Here is a 19,570-nt window from a genome sequence, read left to right on the forward strand (position 1 = left end):
AAACTAGAACAATATATCAATTATTGCCCAAAATATTTGAATCTTATTCAATTGTTGTTGGCAGTTTTTTTGTTCAAAAACTCCAACGACGATTAAAGACTACCTCGTCAAGGCCTCAAAGTTTTTGACTAGGTTATACATTTTGACACAGCAATACCAGCGTCAGTTATTATCTCTCTCTCTCTCTCTCTCTCTCTCTCTCTCTCTCTCTCTCTCTCTCTCCAACCATAACTTCAGTACACCGCAGCCTTGTGATCACCAGTAGTATCTCTCACTGCTCCGGTAATTATGGGCGCAGTGCCTTTTAGGTAAAGACGAAATTACCTGATGGGTTTGGGACTTCCTCGTCGGATCCCTCCTGTGTCATTTATTCCGAACTCTCTCTCTCTCTCTCTCTCTCTCTCTCTCTCTCTCTCTCTCTCTCTCCTCATCTGCAACCAATAACATTCACCTAACACCTAGTTATCCAATTCTCGGCTTGGGTCCATACGTCCCTCTTCGTCCGGTTATGGGATCAAACTTATGTCTTTCATTTGTGAGAGAGAGAGAGAGAGAGAGAGAGAGAGAGAGAGAGAGAGTATCTCTATCTATCTATGGTTCTTAATTTGATCCACGTTGCACCTTAACACACCGTCAACAAAGATTTCTGATAAAATCAATTTTATTTTACGACCGTGGTCGAAATGAGGTTAATGATCAGATTAAAGAGACATTGTGCTTTGATGTCTCAACTCATATCAGTGGATTCCCACAGGCAGTATAACACACCTTCAACAAAAAATAGTTTATAATGACGTCATATGCATATATTTAGGCAAGTAACTCTCGGATGACTTGGAGCATAAGCAAGACACAAGGTCATTGAATTTCAGATTATCCGATATGTTTGAAATGTCCCATCCTTTCTCATTAGAGTTACCGTAGATTCTTCTTCGGACAGTGATCAAGATTGTATTTTTATTTTTGATAACAACATACAGTCAGATTTTCTCAGCATTCAGATCAAATAAATATGCATTGCTGTTGAGCCCACAACAGTCCAAAGGGTGTGTTTTCCTTTGAAGTGCAACAGTATGCCTCACTTGTATGGTAAATCACTATTAAGTGAAGCTGTAAATGTTATCAAATATTGTGTAAGGGTGCGGGTACAATTTAATGAAATTCCAAGATGTTCTGTGACTTATAAGGCAGTTCATAGTGAAGCTTGAGTTACAATGGTACAGTGTTAACGCCTGTCTGTCATTCCAAGGATTCTTCGCTCCTGAAAAAGGTATTGTGGGTTTAACATTGAGGACGTATGTGAAATGTATGATCGAGATTCATATTTCAAGTCCCTCTCGCAGTGTTTTTAAATACATATAGAAAAAATATAAAGTTCTCACAAACAAAATTACCATCTAGGCCAAAATAGTGACTAATTACCCGGTCTCCTACCCATTTCAAGAAAGCTGAACGACAGTAAAATAATTTGAAATGACACTTTTCCCATAACACCTATCACCTGCACAGCTAAATATGTTTGTGAATATTACGGTGTAAGCACCGAATGACAAATAATACTAACTAATACAATAATAACAGCAATACAGTTGTAATACATATCTAATAAATTAGCTTATTTGAATGCTTTAATTTATCAAGGAATCGTTGGTAGAATTTCCACAGGTATATTATATATAGAATATATATATATATATATATGTGTGTGTGTGTGTGTGTGTGTGTGTGTGTGTGTGTGTGTGTGTGTGTGTGTGTGTGTGTGAAGAGCCCGCACAGGCCAGGCTCAGTAATTAACAGGTGCTAACTTATCCATTTCTCGTATGACTCTCAGTAGTAGACACACCAGAGATAACAACCTTCTTCCCTCTTGGGCGCGGCAAGAGAACATAGTCAAAACAGGTCCTTCCGAATGGCTGTGTCTGATTGGAGAGGACCAATTTATAAGGAGCCCCGTAAATCAGGGTCATGTGACAGTGATGCATCGCGATTGGGTACGGAGTTGACAAACGATGCCCGTTGATTGATGCCCGTCGATTATAGATAGTTAATTGCAGTGGTATTATTAGCGCCTCCTTGTTCTGATAATGTACAGGTGTGAAGTTCACTTTCACCGTATTCTAACATCTCCTGGCACAAGAAATATAGTTACATCTAAAGGGCTGACAACATGGCTCGCTTATTGGCTTGCATGGTTTTTTTTTTTTTTTTTTTTACGAAAAAAACTTAGGAACATTTAATATTACAGGTTTTGGAAAAACCAGCGAGGCGAACATACAAATTTTGCCAATATATTGTCTGTCTATATATATATATATATATATATATATATATATATATATATATATATATATATATATACATACATATGTATGTATGTATACAAGTGCGTGTGTGTGTGAATTTTTATTACACCACCGCGACATTTGTTCATATTCACTAACATTAAGCTGCAAGTGTCATTTAATATCCGATTAGTCCATTTCAAAATTATTACTGATGTGGAATTATAATTGATAAGTGTGGTTCGTCACCTGGGAAATTCGATCCCCCGAGAGCTACATCTTGTGTGTGTGTTTTTGGATAAGTCAACTATAGTCATATCTGCTAAGAGGGTAGGCTGTGCAACGTGTTTAATCTTCTCGTTTTGAGCAAATATTTTGCGATGAGACTACTAGTCTTATGCCCTACTGCACCCTGCAACCCCCCGTTATCAGCGAATTGCCACGTTCGTAATTTTCTAATTAGGTCAACGGTATTGTAATGGTCTTTAGCGAAATATGCCTGAATTAGTCCCCTTCTTGTTCTGAACACTGGCCAGTAGTTGTATGTAAACATTAAACAGAGAAATATGATAAAATATTCGTAGTTTTGGATTTCCATCATTCACAGGAAATCGTAGGTAATTTTAGATAATGATCTGCCTTATGTTTCTTTACAGTTTTCTTAAATCTTTTAAATTGGACTATTTCTTTGTTTACACTTTTCCCCCTCGAGAACAAAAAAAAAACAAAAAAAAAAACAGAAGACACGCACAGTGAGTAGTTATGTGTGCATTGATGTGCTTGTAGGTAAGCGAGAAAGAGGGAGAGACAGACAGAGAGGCTGACTTAGTATACAGGTCAGCATCACTCAACGAGAAAAAAAAAAAAAAAAAAAAAAAAAACAGGTAAATAAACTTTTTTCGGGCGGTGGTTGGTTTAGATTATGCTGGCTATATGCCAGCACGGACACTTGCCCTTAGGTGGACCGGAAGTGTGGTTAGGAATTAAAGGGATAAGGGGCTTGAGGTGGACCCCTGGACTCTACTTTGTCGACAGAAACAAGGAGCCCAGAGGTTGGATACTCCAGCACGTTCTCCGATTCCTGGACTTTCGACATCCATCTCAAGAACTTCCTTTCGTCTGCGCTTCGCTGAGGCTTTCTCGCCTCATATGGTATTGATAATCGTTTGGGTGATAAGGAGGAATTGTGTCGCGAGATAAGATGAGGCAGCGAGGTGGGGGAAGAGCCTGGAGGGTGGGGAATGAGGGAGGGAAGGGAGAAGTCTGCTTTTTGGACTAATGAGAGTGCCGTCATAGCGAGGTTGTCAAGATTTAAGTGGATACCTGTGTTCCTCCACTCCGACACTTGTACTCTTACCCACATTATCCACCCACCGCCTTACTGCTTGCTCAATCCCTGCTATCAACCTCCCTCCCCCCAATATTCCAACCCCCACACCAGTCTTTTTTCTTTTTTTTTCTTCTTCTTCATCAGCCCCCACCCACACTCACACTCACATACTTTCCAACATCTGAGCTGCCACGCAGGTTTCCTTTTCTCATTTATCTTTGATCTATTATGACTGTTAATGCAGCACAATATCTGCCCAGTTTTGCTATCCATTAATCCACTTAATATTTTTTTAGGTTTGTTTTTGTACTTATTCAAAATGAGTAACTATACATTGTTTTTTTTAATTCCTTTTAATTTTGCTTAAAGTTTTAAACTTAACGTACACTAAGCCTTCCCACATCTACTATAGATTTTCCATTGGTTGTCGGGGACAAATGCTGTACTGTGTAAGGTAGATGCTTTGTCATTTTATAAAGGTGCTTTGCACATGAACATCGTATTAAGGTTATGAGAATAAACTCACTTTAACCATGGAGAATTTTCACTGAAACTAAAACGTATTTCGTAAATTATTCACATTTCTCTTTTCAGCATGTTTGCGTTTCTGGTCATTGAATGATTTGAATTCAAAGAATTTGTTTACAATATTAAATTAAAAACCTTTTTACTGAAATGAGTCATTCTATCTCGTTTCACATCCGTTTTGATTATTAGGTTGTTTATTGTCATGTGTTTGTTTGCAAGCAATTTATACAATAAGTATAAATTACATTTCTTAAATCTTCATTATGCTTTATCAAATCTTATCTACGTTCTTGTCCGTTAGGTAAATTATCATCCGTATGTTTTCTAGTAAATTCTCTTTATAACGACAAAAAATACGAGCGTCGAAATCTCTGGGCGTAGCTCAAGCGACTGGACGTCCACAAAGGCCACTCAGTAAACACGGTTGCCAGCGGGTTTGCATGTTTATCCGCAAACCTGATATTGTTTCTCTCTCTCTCTCTCTCTCTCTCTCTTTAAACATCCTTCTGATCCATGCGTTTTTATGTTTTTTGTTATTTTTAAATTCGGTGGTTCGCACATTCTTTCAGCAGATTCTGATTACGAGACAAAACATTTTCGTTGAGTTTCAGAGTTCATTTATGTAGCCACACTTTTGAATAATCAAAACTTGTTTTGTGCTTGTTCACATGATTGCGGTTTTGTTCTTCATGCCAGTGGTTTTTGAGAATATGATCTCTCTCTCTCTCTCTCTCTCTCTCTCTCTCTCTCTCTCTCTCTCTCTCTCCACATACAAACACATGCCTACAACCCCACACTCACTCATATGTACATATATACATTCATGCATATGTGTGTGGTTTTTGTGTGTGTGTGTGTGTGGAGAGAGAAACGTAATTAGTGTAGTGTGATAATTTGGTAACATCAAAACATGGAAACAAAAGACACACAAATCTTACGCCTGCTACGTAAACACCCACTTAAAACTGTAAACCGTCAACACCAAAGAGTAGTAACGTAACCATGGTACTCCTGTCTAGAAAGTCCTCTTTATTTTTTACTGTGTTGTCCGAGGCCCATTTAATATTTTTTCATTCTATCCAAGACTTAGGAAAAATCGAAACTTTAGCAGCGTAACGTGTCTTTTCATTTTACATTTTTGTAATGTGGAGGAAAATCGTGCTTATGAACACCTATTTGTAATAAAAATGCTGCAGTTACTTTTCACGTGAATGAAAAACGAGCTGATAACTTAATGTAAAAGCTTATTGTATAATTCTTTTTTCTTATTTAAAACGTTACGCAAAGAACGAAAATTTAAATTTTTTTCATGAATACAGTGAGGGAGACCCTGAACTGATACGAACCAAAATATGTTCATGTAATAAACCCATTTAACCAAAGTGAACACAGGAATCGTGGCTATCCGTGGCTGTGTGTATCTTTATACAATGTGTAGTAATAGAAATACCAACTGAAATAGAATTGAGCAGTTCTGAAAAACTAGTGAAATATGACGCGTTTAGCATAGCCGAAGAAAAGGTTGTCTACAGCCGGCCAATCGTATTTTACCAGCCAGGGAGTTATCAGCTAGCAACGTCATCCAGAAACTGCTGTTTCTTTAATCATTATTAAAGCACTTTTGATAAGCTCTAATTTTCTTCAAAAGTCGTCGTTGAATTCAACTCTGTTGACTTTAGCTACCTCAGTGGCACGAAAAGGAGTTAGGTTTTCGTTATCCAGCTACTCTTCTGATAGCGTTGCTGTAGCCTTCTGCCTTCATCTTGGTTAGAGCCTACTCCAATCATCTAATTACTAGTTACATAACTCGCTGGTAAGGACAACGGGCGCATAATGGGTATTAACAGACCCCGAGTGTTTTGTGTACGGAATTGCGAGTGTGTTATATTTATATATATATATATATATATATGTATATATATACATACATATACATACACACACATATATATATATACTATATATAAGTTGTAATCATTGTCAATACCTTACTTAGACTGATATAGACTGCATATATCTTTTTCCTTTTATTTTATATATATTATTATATATATATATATATATATATATATATATACATATATATATATATTTATATATGTATGTATGTATTAAAGCACAACACCAAAGATACACGCAATCTATTTTTATCAGTCTTAGTAAAGTATTGACAGTTGTTATTTTTTGACCAAACAACAAATATAAAAGCTAAAGAAGTAAAACACACACACACACACACACACACACACACACACACACACACACACACTCAAATTCAGAAACTGATTATGTCGAATGTGGAAGCCTTGTTCGACTTTCGTTTTATCAGCTAAATGAAACTCACCGGACGGCAGGCAACATCAGAATGTGTCAATTAGGCGGAACTAGGGTCAAGTCCTCATTTATGGTGCCTCTTATAGGACCAAATGACCTGCTAAATCACCCCTCGTTAGGTCGTAAGTGGTAGGTTCGATTCACCTGACACGTTTGTTTGGAAGTTTCACAATGGTTAGCAGACTGGCCATGTAACCTTTTAGCACCTGATATTACTCAAATGATGAAACATCTGGCAACTGCAGGAAAGAACCCTCCTCCAATTTGGTTTGCGAAGAACTCAGTCTTTTAATTATTTGTCACCCCAATTCTGAGGACAGCGAGTTTTCCGAATGTAACCATAAATGAAGAGTATAATAAACTAAATGTTGCAAGCGATGACTGTTGCTGCTTATGTTTTTGTTGATATCGGTCGAGAGGTGCTGTCCAAAACGGATCAAAACAGAGCCAGAGTGACGGAGAGAGAGAGAGAGAGAGAACTGGACTTTACCGTTTAGTCCAGGGAGAAGACTCCACCCAACTTCTCGTTAACTAGACACCATAATGATAAAGCAAACTAAGTATCTGCCAAACACTCCCACAGAATCCCCCCCTCGTTATGCCTTCGGCTGACGCTCTCGAGGAGTGTAGAAGACTCATCGACCTCGGCATGGGACGAAATGCCTGGAAATGAGTCGTCATTCCAGCGAGCTCTTGAGTTTGCCTGGAAACGGAAGGCAGTCGCCCAAACGGGGGTCTGGCGAACACAGTTTTGTATCAGAGGCCTGACCATCAAGGGTACTTATTGTTCCTCTGCCTTGTAACTGACACCTCGATCCGAGTTACATAAAATCTGTCTGTAACTTTTATCGGTTATCTCTTGATTGGGAGGCCTCCTTCTTAATAAAATGATACCTGGAGGTTCTACCTGCGTTTATGCGGCATAGTAATGACGTCCGAGTATTGGCCCGATAAGTATTATACATAGATAAGAAAGATAGGCTAAAAGCCTTTCTCGATAAGTAGGCGTTGATGGGTATGCTGGCTTCGTCTGAAGTTATGTCGATGGAGTTTAAGGACACGATTTAGAATAATCGGAGGTTATGGAGAAGAGAGGAGGAGGAGAGGGGGTGGGGGTGGTATTAGATGTTGGAGTAGGAGGAGGTTTCAGAAGACTGTAGCATCGGGGGAAGGGGAGGGGGTAGATAGAGGTAGTTATAAAGAGACCGGTTGGCTGGACGTTACAGATAAGAAAAACGTCGAAAAGTGAACGGAGGTCCTGGAGTTGGTGGGAGAGGGGGTGAGGATGAGAAGATCGTGATTACATTCTGCGGAATGAATAACGCGTTGAAAATGTGTGGAATGAGAGGATGAATGTCAGGAAAATGGAAAAATAACCACGCGAGGGAGGTTATGGGAGTAGTAGATGATACCATAATATTACAAAGACAACAAATGGTCATTATTACGTATTGTGTACAGTGGATTTAGCACATCACCACATTGAAGCCTAAGGAACGCAGAGTAAAAAACTAATTGTTAGCATACAAAATTATGAATAAACTCAACATAATTTTACAAACATTATCAGTTATATAGACACACACGCCTGTAAAGATAGCAGGGCATGGGTTCTTCTGAGACGGAAGATAAACCAAGAAAAATGAAACTGGTTCAAAGTATAAATCTGAGTAAAAATCAAAATGTCAACTCAAAACTTCTTTAATGAACGAAAATACACGAACGCACATTCATTCCCAAACCCACAGATTATATATATATAATATATCTATATATATATATATATATATATATATATATATATATATATATATTATATACATATACATATATCGCGTGTGTGTGCATGCGCGATTTCGACTAGCACAGAAATTTTTTTTTTTTTTTTTTTGTAAGGACCGTTTTTAGAGCAAGTCTTTCGGAATTATTAGGCAATCCTATAGCTTCATCTTCAATACGTTTTACATCTAACATAACCAAAGTAAGGGGATGGAGCTCATTAAAATGTAAGACTAAAACGATACGAAATCATTTGTTAGTAAATTTAGTCAACTGCTGCTGACCAAACAAAACATCCATCATATTGACGACTGAGACACGTTAACATTGCATTAGACATTGATAAAGCAGAAAAGACCAAGGGGTGAAAAACTAATAATAAAAAACTGAGAAGCATTACTCGAAATAAACGGAAAATCATGCAGGTAATTTGGGTTGTTTCTCCCTTTTACCTTTTTTCCTCTCACCATCATGTTCGTCATCTTTATCGTCGTCGTCATCGTCATCATCGTCGGTCTTGTTGCGAGGTTCCCACGTCATCTTGTTCTCTTTCTTTAGCCGCCGCCGAGCGTTGGCGAACCATGTGGAGACCTGCGGGAGGAAGAGGAATCGAGATTGAGCATCGGCTGGAGAAGGGACTGAGAATATGCAATGGTAGAAAGACGTAACGAGAATATGCATTGGGAGAAAATCGTCTCGAGAATCTCGAGAATATGCATAGGTAGAAAGACGTCTCGAGAATATGCATTGGTAGAAAGACGTCTCGAGAATATTCATTGGGAGAAAGGCGTCTCGAGAATATGCATTGCGAGAAAGACGTATCGAGGATATACATTGGGAGAAAGGCGTCTCGAGATCTCGAGAATATTCATTGGGAGAAAGACGTCTCGAGAATATGCATTGGGAGAAAGGCGTATCGAGGATATGCATTGGGAGAAAGACATCAAGACTATACGTTGGGAGAAAGACATATCGAGAAAATGCATTGGTAGAATATAAACGCATAAGTTGTGTCATGGAGAAGACAGTTGTAAGGAGAAGGCATTGAAAATAAACTGTGGAGCATGGGAGCATTGAGAATGAGCATTAATACGAGTATAGAATCAGGATCAACAAGAAGAAACGTTGTTAATTAGCACTGGAAAAAGAAAATACAAAAGAAAAAAATAATGGTAAGCACAAATAGGAATAAGCGGCGGAAGTGGACCTACCGAAAATAAGCAATGGTAGGATGAAACTCCGGAAGTACACCTGTCAGAATAAGCATCAGCAGGAGGTAGAACCAGAAGTTAGCACCACTGAGAATGTGCACTGGTAGAAGTGTCGGAAGGGAGAGCGGAGAATAAATATACGAAATATCAAGCTCCGAAATAAACATTGGAAGGAGGAAGAACCGCGAATAAAAAAAAAGAGGAGGACATGAAATACCTTTTGTAAACACCGAGAATGAGTATATGAATGCCACGCGTACCTTTCGTTATCGTGGAGAATAATCAACGATACTAAGATCAATAGATAATTATAAAAAATTTTTATAATATAAGAGTCAGTCAGGCAAACAGTCGACTAGAGAAACAATGGGGATACGTGTTACTTGTTGGATTTGAAATGTATTAGATCTTATGGTAATCACAGTCGAGATAGATTTTAAGTAGTAGACTTAGAGAGAGAGAGAGAGAGAGAGAGAGAGAGAGAGAGAGAGAGAGAGAGAGGTGCGGGGTCAAGGAGCCCAAAGTAGGAGTGCATGAACGGAAATATATGTTCTGACCTTAAAATTCACTCTCAGATCTCAATAAATTCGAAAGCGTTTCGATTTAAATATCTGAACCCGACCTTCAGTGCAATAAGGGTCTGATGTTAAACCGGTGACTATCCCAAGCGCTTTCTGGATTAAATTGAGAGGCCGCTGAAGTAGCTGTCTTAGTTACGGAAGATATCATCAATCTTCAGCGAATTAGGAAGTTGGTCATTTAGAGCATTAGTTTTCAGCGATGCGTCTGAATAAATTTGACCAGATTTAAATTCTTGCGTTACACCCAATAAAGTAGAGAGAGAGAGAGGGAGAGAGAGAGAGCTGGGGGGGGGGGGGGGCGCTGGGGGGGGGGGGGGGGGGGCGGAGACAACATTTTGGTAGACTCGAGTAAGAAGAGAAATAGAGAGACAGAGAGAATTAACACTCGCAACAAGGCATTCGTGACCGTTGGGTTTTAACCAAGAACCGCTAGTAGTCCAGGTAAGTATAAACACGACCAAATCTACGTTCATCGCGATCATTTGGCCAGGTAAACACCCGCGAATTCCCCCGCAGATAAAATCCCCCGTTGCGAACTCTTAGCTTTCTTTAGCTGATCCCTTTAGCTTTAACGGGCGATCATAAACATGAGCTACAAAGCGAAGGAAACGAGATTATCTCGCTCGTTTTAACGAAGGGCGGCTCTCTTATTCGCGCCATCCACCACCCTGAAAGCAGTCTCTCTCTCTCTCTCTCTCTCTCTCTCTCTCTCTCTCTCTCTCTCTCTCTCTCTCTCTGTGTGTGTGTGTCCTTCAAAAGTATAGTTATTTTGACATTTTAGAGGATACAGTCTGGCTGTCTCTAATTCGGTAATGTTTGACCTCTAGATAACAGTTCTGAATTTAGATACAGGTTAACGTATCAAAAATATGAAGCAAACTAATTCTCTCTCTCTAGGGTTTTAAAAATATTGAAAAATGTCTTGCTATTCGTCCAAGTTTCTTCCGCTTGTAGAAGTTTACAGTTCAGACATATTTAACCCTAGCATTTCAATAAGATATTTGCCAGTTTTCAGAACTGTTACAACAGCAGTTTGTTTACTGTACAAATCTGTTAGGTTTCTACAAGTTTTCACCAGTACACAATTATTATTATTTATAGTCTTAAATTACGTATCGTAAAATAAGGACGGTGATCTGGAAAGACAATTAATTTTTATTTAACCTCCTCTCTCTCTCTCTCTCTCTCTCTCTCTCTCTCTCTCTCTCTCTCTCTCTCTCTCTCTCTCTCTCTCTCTTTCCATATGCAAATGCAAACTAGGGCTCGAGGTTAATTCAGCAGGACAGTCCCTGCATCTGAAACCTGACCGTAATAGATTAGGTTGGAGAAACTATTTATAACTGAATGCATGTGCATAAACTGACACCTTTATTTATGGGGACTAATCAAAACTCTGTGGCATATTTGCCACCATGTATATTAGGATTAAGTTATGTATGGTATGTATATTATATATAGTTATACATATATATATAGATATATATATATATATATATATAATGTTTGCAGCTTCGCCTCACTATCGAGAAATCCGATGCCTATCCAATGGAGTGAGAATGACTCCTGTACTTTTCTGAAAGATTCTGTTGTGCATCTGTTGATAGGCTGTGAATTACACTGACTTAGGTACCTGGAGGATAATCGACTGGTACAGGTAGAAGGACAGGTGGGCTAGCAATCGTATCCTAAAAGTCTTGCTGTCTTCAGGAAGGTCTCCTTATGGAGATAGTGGTGCAGTTTTTTATACACACGCACACACACACAGACACACACACACACACACACACACATATATATATATATATATATATATATATATATATATATATATATACATTTTCTAGGCTGAAAAAACCTATCGAGCCCTGATCAATTCAACAAAAGGAATCTTGCTAAATATGTAAAACACATAAAGACGCCAACGACTTTAAAATTGTGGGAAAAGTGCGAAGTGAAGAGTAACTAACTACTTTGGAATCCTTAATGATCAAACTGTCCATTCCAACACTCAACAACCAATCATCGTCAACACGGCTGTTTATTGCTTAATGTTTTTTGCTTTTTAACCCGGTGTTTGTTTGTATGGTGTTTTTACGTTGCATGGAACCAGTGGTTATTCAGCAACGGGACCAACGGCTTTACGTGACTTCCGAACCACGTCTAGAGTGAACTTCTATCATCAGAAATACACATCTCTCACTCCTCAGTGGAATGGCCGAGAATCGAACCCACGACCACCGAGGTGAGAAGCAAACACCAAACCAACCACGCCACTGAGGCGCTTTTTAACCCGGTGTGTCCTTGTCATTCATGTTTTTCTGTGCGCTATTTAGCCTTCGCTACCAATGTGGGTAGGTGTTCTGTGCTCCTTTGCTGTGACTTGTCTTCCCCCCTATTTGTTCATTTTTGCTTTCTGTTCTGTTTTAGATATAAATAAGGTGAGAAATAAATTTAGTATATACCTTTCACATTATATATGCAAGTATTTGTTGTTTTATCCGCTTTTTCAGCATAGAAAATGCCTCAAGTATGAAAATAGACCTATATTCTATGAACTCCCGATCGTGAGTGTATACATCCATACATACATACACACACACACACACACACACACGCATATATATATATATATATATATATATATATATATTATATATATATATATATATATATATTCTTGCCATTCCGTTTTAATCCGATTTTACGATTGCAGACGGCTTTGATGTTATCTCTTTTGCTACGCATATTGACTTTCGTTATCTAAATGAATCGGCCATTATTTCCATCTTCACAGGTATGTCAGGGAGGAAACATAATCCCGTTTTCTGTTGACAGCAATAGAAAAACGAGTCGTCTCTAACTTCGGCCTAAAGCATCTTCAAAGAAGTTTTAATTCTTTATCAGATAAGTTCGTAACAGGGATTGCGGTTTTTTTCCCTTTTTTTTTTTTTTAAGTGCGTCTTTGTTTATTATTTTATCTGCCGAGAATTAAGACATTCGGCAATTAGTGGCGAGTGTTTGCGTATGTGCCTGGTGTTGTTTGCTGTTGATGGGCTGATAACGCCTTACATCTTTAGGATGCTGGTTTAGGAGAAGACAGTAATTCGAGATAAAAACAGTGGTTAAGAAAGAAGAATCTTTAAAGGAAACATGAATGTAAAGTTCTTGAAATTCTTGAACAGAAACGAAACAATAAATAGAAAAAATAAATAATTTCAGTGGCTAGAAACAGAAAAAATCAAAGATGTATGCGACGAAGTGGAAACGAACGAAAAAATATTAGTAGAGTCAAATAAAATGAATGCAGATAAATATCTGGAAAACGTCATGTGACAATCTGGAGATTATTTCTTATTTAGTTGTGTCTGCGAGAGATTTGTTCCTTATGAAATTGTTTCGAGTAATCGCCGAATATGATTTTATTTATTATTATTATTATTATTATTATTATTATTATTATTATTATTATTATTATTATTATTATTATTATTAATTATTATTATTATTATTATTTTATTATTATTATTATTATGACTATTATTATTATTATTATTATTATTATTATTATTATTTAAGTAATTTCCCTTCAGCGAATCGCTTAAAGAGAGATGGAAAGTTGGGATGAAGTGAAAGTGAGATGTATCTGATAGTGACGATACTTTTATTCATTGCAGGTGAGGATTACCTCACCGAGGCCTTCTCGTGTTGAATTATGATATGTTAGACATATAGACGGAGTACTAATCACTAAGATCAGCTCTCTCTCTCTCTCTCTCTCTCTCTCTCTCTCTCTCTCTCTCTCTCTCTCCAACGCCACCAGCGACCGACAGTTTGACCAACAACCGGGTATATAATAATTCACAGCTTATGACAAACATGTACGGGATTTTTTTTATTTTTTTATTTTTTCAGAAAACGCTCCCTGTCAAGCAATGTGAGTGCATTTCATGTAAATCTGTATATATACGTTATATATAGATATATATATATATACACATACAGAGAGAGAGAGAGAGAGAGAGAGAGAGAGAGAGAGAGAGAGAGAGAGAGAGAGAGAGAGAAAGCATAAAACAGTCTCATGCTAATCAGAATGTGGGGGATAAGAGTCTTTATACTGATAAAAGAACAAGGGAGATAACTAATATTTGTACCTTTACAGACATTACAAAAATAATTCGTATTCGTTGTGACTGCCATCATGACATACCAGTATTGTACGTGAGTAGATATTTTGTTTAGAATTTTCAAAATTTGTTCGAAAATTATTTTTGTAAATAGTTAATAATGTACTATCTACCAGTAACTTGCATATATATGAATTTTTATTATAATTTAATTCGACAATCCAAGGGGGAGGGGGTTTGACCGGTGGAATAGTTCAAATTTCCACCATTTGCAAGAAAGAACCTTGTGTTATCGGAAATCTGAGAAATAATAATGATCAAAGCAAAAGCCAAAGTTACGTTGATTACTGTGCCAATAATTGTAAACTGTTTCCCTCCTATGTTTGTGGAATTAATCCTTACTATTACAACTAAAATTCATGCGCATGTTACTAGTAAATATATTATTAAGTATTTACAAAAATAATTTCCAAAGAAGTTTTTCAAAATTCTAAGCAAAATATCGACTCACGTAAAATGCTAGTATTTACAGCGAATATGAACTATTTCGTATAATGACTCTCGAACATATGCTTGAAAATTCCAAACAAAAATAGTATTCATGAAGTGATGGTAAGAAATGACGTTAATTACATCAAAGGAATATTTCCCACGATGAGTATTTAATAAAGGCTCAAAAACTATTTGAATAGACGTTAAATGCTCCGATTATGAGGTACTTCTCAATGATTGTCGAATTAAAACTCAAACATAAAGAAAAAATCAGGCTAATTGGGAATTAACTGGTAAATCTTTAAGGTGATTATGTCAATTTGGAAATCCTTACCATATTGACTACTAAATAAAAGCTTGAAAAATTCTGTTCGAATTTCAGTCTTGCGAAATTTATAATATTACACTTAAAAGAACTAATGATTTACAATAATCGTTGAATAGAAATTTGGAAATTCCAGTCAAAGAACTTGAGTCTAAAAAATCTCAAATACCTGTAAGACCAGTTTTTTTTTTTTAACGCAATAGCACTGACTATCCAAAATGGCAAAGGCATTGATATATAGTTTCTATATTTGTTTCTCGACAGATTAATGTTTCGAAATAAATTTATATCGTGTGTCTTCAAACACAAGGCTCGTAAGTGGAAGGCCACTGAATTATTTTTTATAAATCTGCATATAATTTCTTGACTTTTGAAGGCTAATGCAAAGGAGGAAAGACATGATAATTAAAAGAATCGTTTTAAAATCAAAACGTAAAACTCATTTTGAAAAAAAGATAAATTTTTTTATTCAAATGAATGTTTTAAGTTTTTGTACCAATGGGTTCTTGCAGGATTTAATTTAGATGAATGGCAGAAGTTAGATAATTTGGAATGGCTCAGAACGCATTAGAAATGTTTATGCAAAATAAAAATGAGTGAATGTAATAAAAAAAATTCTACCATCATTTCAGAAACCCATGATCTACTGCGCCATTTTAGCTACAATAAATGAGGCGGCCTCTTATTAGAATTTCCTGAACAAAGGCTCAAAGAAGGCGTTTAACAACCAAGCCTTAAAAAAAATCCATGGAAAAAATTGTTTACACGCTGTAAGGGACAGAACCATTTACAAGAGCACAAAGGAAAGCAGTTAATATCTTTGAGAACACAATACCTGTGTGAGCGTCATTTTGGTAATAATGGCCAGCATAATTTTTTCTCCTTTTGTGGGATATGGGTTCTTCTTGTGTTCGTTCAGCCACGCCTTCAGCGTCGCCGTCGTTTCACGAGTCGCGTTCTTCCGACGGGCGGCATCAAATGCCATGCCGTACCTGTCGACAGGAAAGAAAGTCACTCATTAGGGAATTATCTCTTGTTTTTCTAAGGTTACCCGTCAGCAATTCTGTGGTTACAAAAACTTGATTTCCTGATGTTTTATATTGCTGTAGTGCTAACATCCAGTTTACAGAGTGAAAAATGTATTCATCAGTTTCATTAAATTTCCAGAAATGTTTCTAAAAATTATAAAGGATCAATTAATGGCTAAAAACTGATTAAACACTAAAGGTTCCAGATATCCAGATTACATTACTGATTAGCTTAGTTCTATATATATATATATAATATATATATATATATATATATATATATGTGTGTGTGTGTGTGTGTGTGTGTGTGTGTGTGTGTGTATACACGCACACAAGTAACAATCTATGATATGAACTGATTTAGAAATTATCTTGTTATTAAAGAATTAAGACTCAATTTATATTACCTATTTATAATCGTATGCTTTCGATATTTTGTGTCTAAAATCTTTCAGAAAAAGATATGGAGTTGCCAGATGTGGGTACCTTCATAATAAAAAACCATAATTCTTTCTCATTTTATAGAAACAAATCCGTAAAAGTTATATTGGGTGTTACAGAAATCACACCAGTTTAGCTGTTATGTTAATATATCTCTCTCCTCGTCCGTGAGCATTTATATATATATATAATAATATATAATATATAGATATTATATATATATATATATATATATATATATATATATATATATTATATATATATATATATATACATACCATATATATATATATATATAATATTATAATATATATAATATATATGTGTGTGTGTGTGTGTGTGTGTGTGTGTGTGTGTGTGTGTGTATGTACATACATAAACATATGTGATATGCATGCTTTTCTGGCACACTTCTATTTTTTATTTCTTCTATTGCTGATGAATAAGTGGCATCTGTAGCTTAATCGCAACACTTCTAATGTCTCCAGTGCTTCTTCCAATCTTTGAGGCTGGAATCTTGAAAGAATGAACAAAAAAAATTGCAATTATCTGTTCAGCCATTAATCCATGGTCTTCTTCAGGGATACAGCAGGTTTACAACAAAACTTCATTTTAATATTTAGGAGAGTAAAATCAGAATTGTTGATCTAAATACAATGATCCAAGATTAGAGTAGCCCTGAAAAAGGCCGTGTCTTAAGCAGTCGTTTGCTTAGGAAATGATAAATATTCCAGCTTAGTGGCAGTATTGGTTAATTCCTTCAATACTTAAGCCGTGAGGATTGGAAGATGTACTGGAGTTACTGGAAAAGTTGCCAGTAACTTATAGCTGCCACGTGTGTAACACTTGAAGATACACACACACACACACACACACACACACACACACACACATATATATATATATATATATATATATATATATATATATATATATATATATATATATATCTATTCTATTGCTTGTCTTTTTCAAAATAGGTGCATAAAACTGTATGTTCGGGTCGTAGGAATCTGTATGTACACATTCTTGTTTATATCGCTTACTGTTAAACACGATCAGTTACTTTAATTCACACGTACGGTGTATATATGCATATGCGTTGAAGAGCCCTCAACACACATGCTTATAATTTATTATACCATGAAAGAACCTAAGTTGTTAACTCAGTTTGGTTCTGTATAATAGTAGGGGTCAGGCTGGCTGGCTGCCCTTGCCAAATATTTGTCTGCTAATGATTTGAAGATTCTAAGGAGACTAATGTGGACCTCTGCACTTTTGCACCCCAGCAAAGACAGCCAGTGCAGGCTTGATCAAACGAAACAGACGATTATTGGAAGACATTTCACTGACACGACTGAATATTCTTATAAATTCATCTTTATTCCGTATATCTGAAGCATAGAAAATATATGAAAGGATCATTCAGTTAAATGTAGGTAATATTCACTTTATACACATATCCTACAGTAATGCATAGGTATCCCATTTATTACAATACACATTTTGCGAATAAAAAAAAAATCGCCACTTTACGAGTTATAGGAACGGAAAACTCATAATGCGCATTTCAAAGGTAAATGAAATTGCACAAATAAGAGAAAAACCTCTTCTGGGCAAAGCAATAAACCTAAGTAAATATTATTTGTCATATTTCCAAGCTAACAAAAAATGAAAATCAAACTTTATATATAAAACAAGCAAAACTATATTCATTTCACGTCTTTTTTAAACTGGAAATAATCATAACTCGTCGGATAAAAAACTGACAACAAGCAAAGGAAAAATACCCCTTCGACTTAATAATGCACCAGTCGTAAACACTTGAAAGCACTCAGTGCTTTTTATTAGATCGTGGAATCAAAGTAAACGCTGAGGAGTTGTAGGTAGAGAGGTATGCTAACTGCTGCGTTAACCATTTCGACACAGCCATCAGTATTAACCATTTTCTTGGCATAGATAAAGAGCATATTCGTTTGTAAGTAATTTGTTACAATTTTCGATGCTTTTCGTTATTAGCTGTTGGAAGGTGCAGGAAAAGTAAAGAACTGAAACTGAAAAGTCTCAATATTTTCGAAAGTTACAAGAAGCTGGACAAATATGCATACACGCAGCTTAGGAAATAATTGTCAAAATTTTCGTTGGGTTTCGATCAAAGGTGGTCGAAAGGCGCAGGTAAAGTTAAGAGAAACTATCATGTCCGAATTTTAATGAAAAAAATGATAAACAGTTCCTTACAAAATACTTTTCAGGTCATTTCGTTCGTTCACAGATGGTTGTTTACAAATATTTCTTATGCATTTCATTCAGCAGTGTTTTAAACGTTAAAGGGAAATAAGTGAATAAGAGCACTGTTGTCCGAAGGTTTAGTGGAGCGTGTGACAAAAATCTAGATAGACTAAGTCTACACGAGGCTCTGTCGTAAGAGATTACGAGCTATCAGAAACTGGTTGTTGGTGTATCCAGAAAGTATCACAAGAAAGAGAATAAATAAATAAATAAAAGAAGTAGGAGTAGTCATATAAAGTGTGAATCAGAATCCGACGTAATCATGTCAATTTCTGCCTAAATAAAAGCACTTCTCTGATTTCTCCTTTGTAATGATAATAATAATAAATATAAAAATTAAAGCAAACTGGACACATTTATTATACATTGTATTTTACGTAAAACAAAAGGAAAAAGAATTCCCAAGTTCTTCATAAAAGCGTAAATCTTTTGTTACATTTCCAAAGTTAAGTTCTTGCATTGCATTTTTAAACATTTTTGTTCAATAAGAAAATTGACAAAACTAATATTAGAAATAAACATAGGAGGAAGATAAAAACTCACACCACAACCTCGCAAGGGACAGAGATATTTATACTTCTCTTGCCAAACATTTTTGATATTAATCGTTTCAGAGAAGGGGCTGAATTACGGCTTTCCACTCCCCAACGGATTTTTTGCATTTCATCTAAATTTCAGAATTGCTTGCATCACTTAGAATAACTGATTTACCAACAAGTGATCGTCCAGACTGAATTTCGACGGAGCAATTTCTTTTAGAGCTGTTGAGCTGAATTTGTTTTGGAAGGTGAATATACTATGACGTTGCTTTTATAACAAAGAAAGG

The 19,570-nt window shown here is 36.3% G+C and overlaps 1 protein-coding gene and 1 long non-coding RNA gene across 2 annotated transcripts in view; one reads left to right on the forward strand and one right to left on the reverse strand.

Moving 5' to 3' along the window:
- Window positions 1-19,570, forward strand: part of LOC135213519 (uncharacterized) — an 856,968-nt gene that overhangs the window by 372,713 nt on the left and 464,685 nt on the right. The gene's annotated exons all lie outside the window — the stretch shown is intronic.
- LOC135213518 (homeobox protein araucan-like) overlaps window positions 1-19,570 on the reverse strand; it is a 196,872-nt gene that overhangs the window by 18,798 nt on the left and 158,504 nt on the right. Inside the window, 2 exon segments of the mRNA XM_064247432.1 lie at window positions 8,721-8,844; window positions 15,822-15,978. Of these exon segments, the coding sequence (XP_064103502.1) occupies window positions 8,721-8,844; window positions 15,822-15,978 (281 nt within the window).

This window comes from Macrobrachium nipponense, chromosome 43 (assembly GCF_015104395.2).
Source record: "Macrobrachium nipponense isolate FS-2020 chromosome 43, ASM1510439v2, whole genome shotgun sequence".
NCBI lineage: Eukaryota > Metazoa > Arthropoda > Malacostraca > Decapoda > Palaemonidae > Macrobrachium > Macrobrachium nipponense.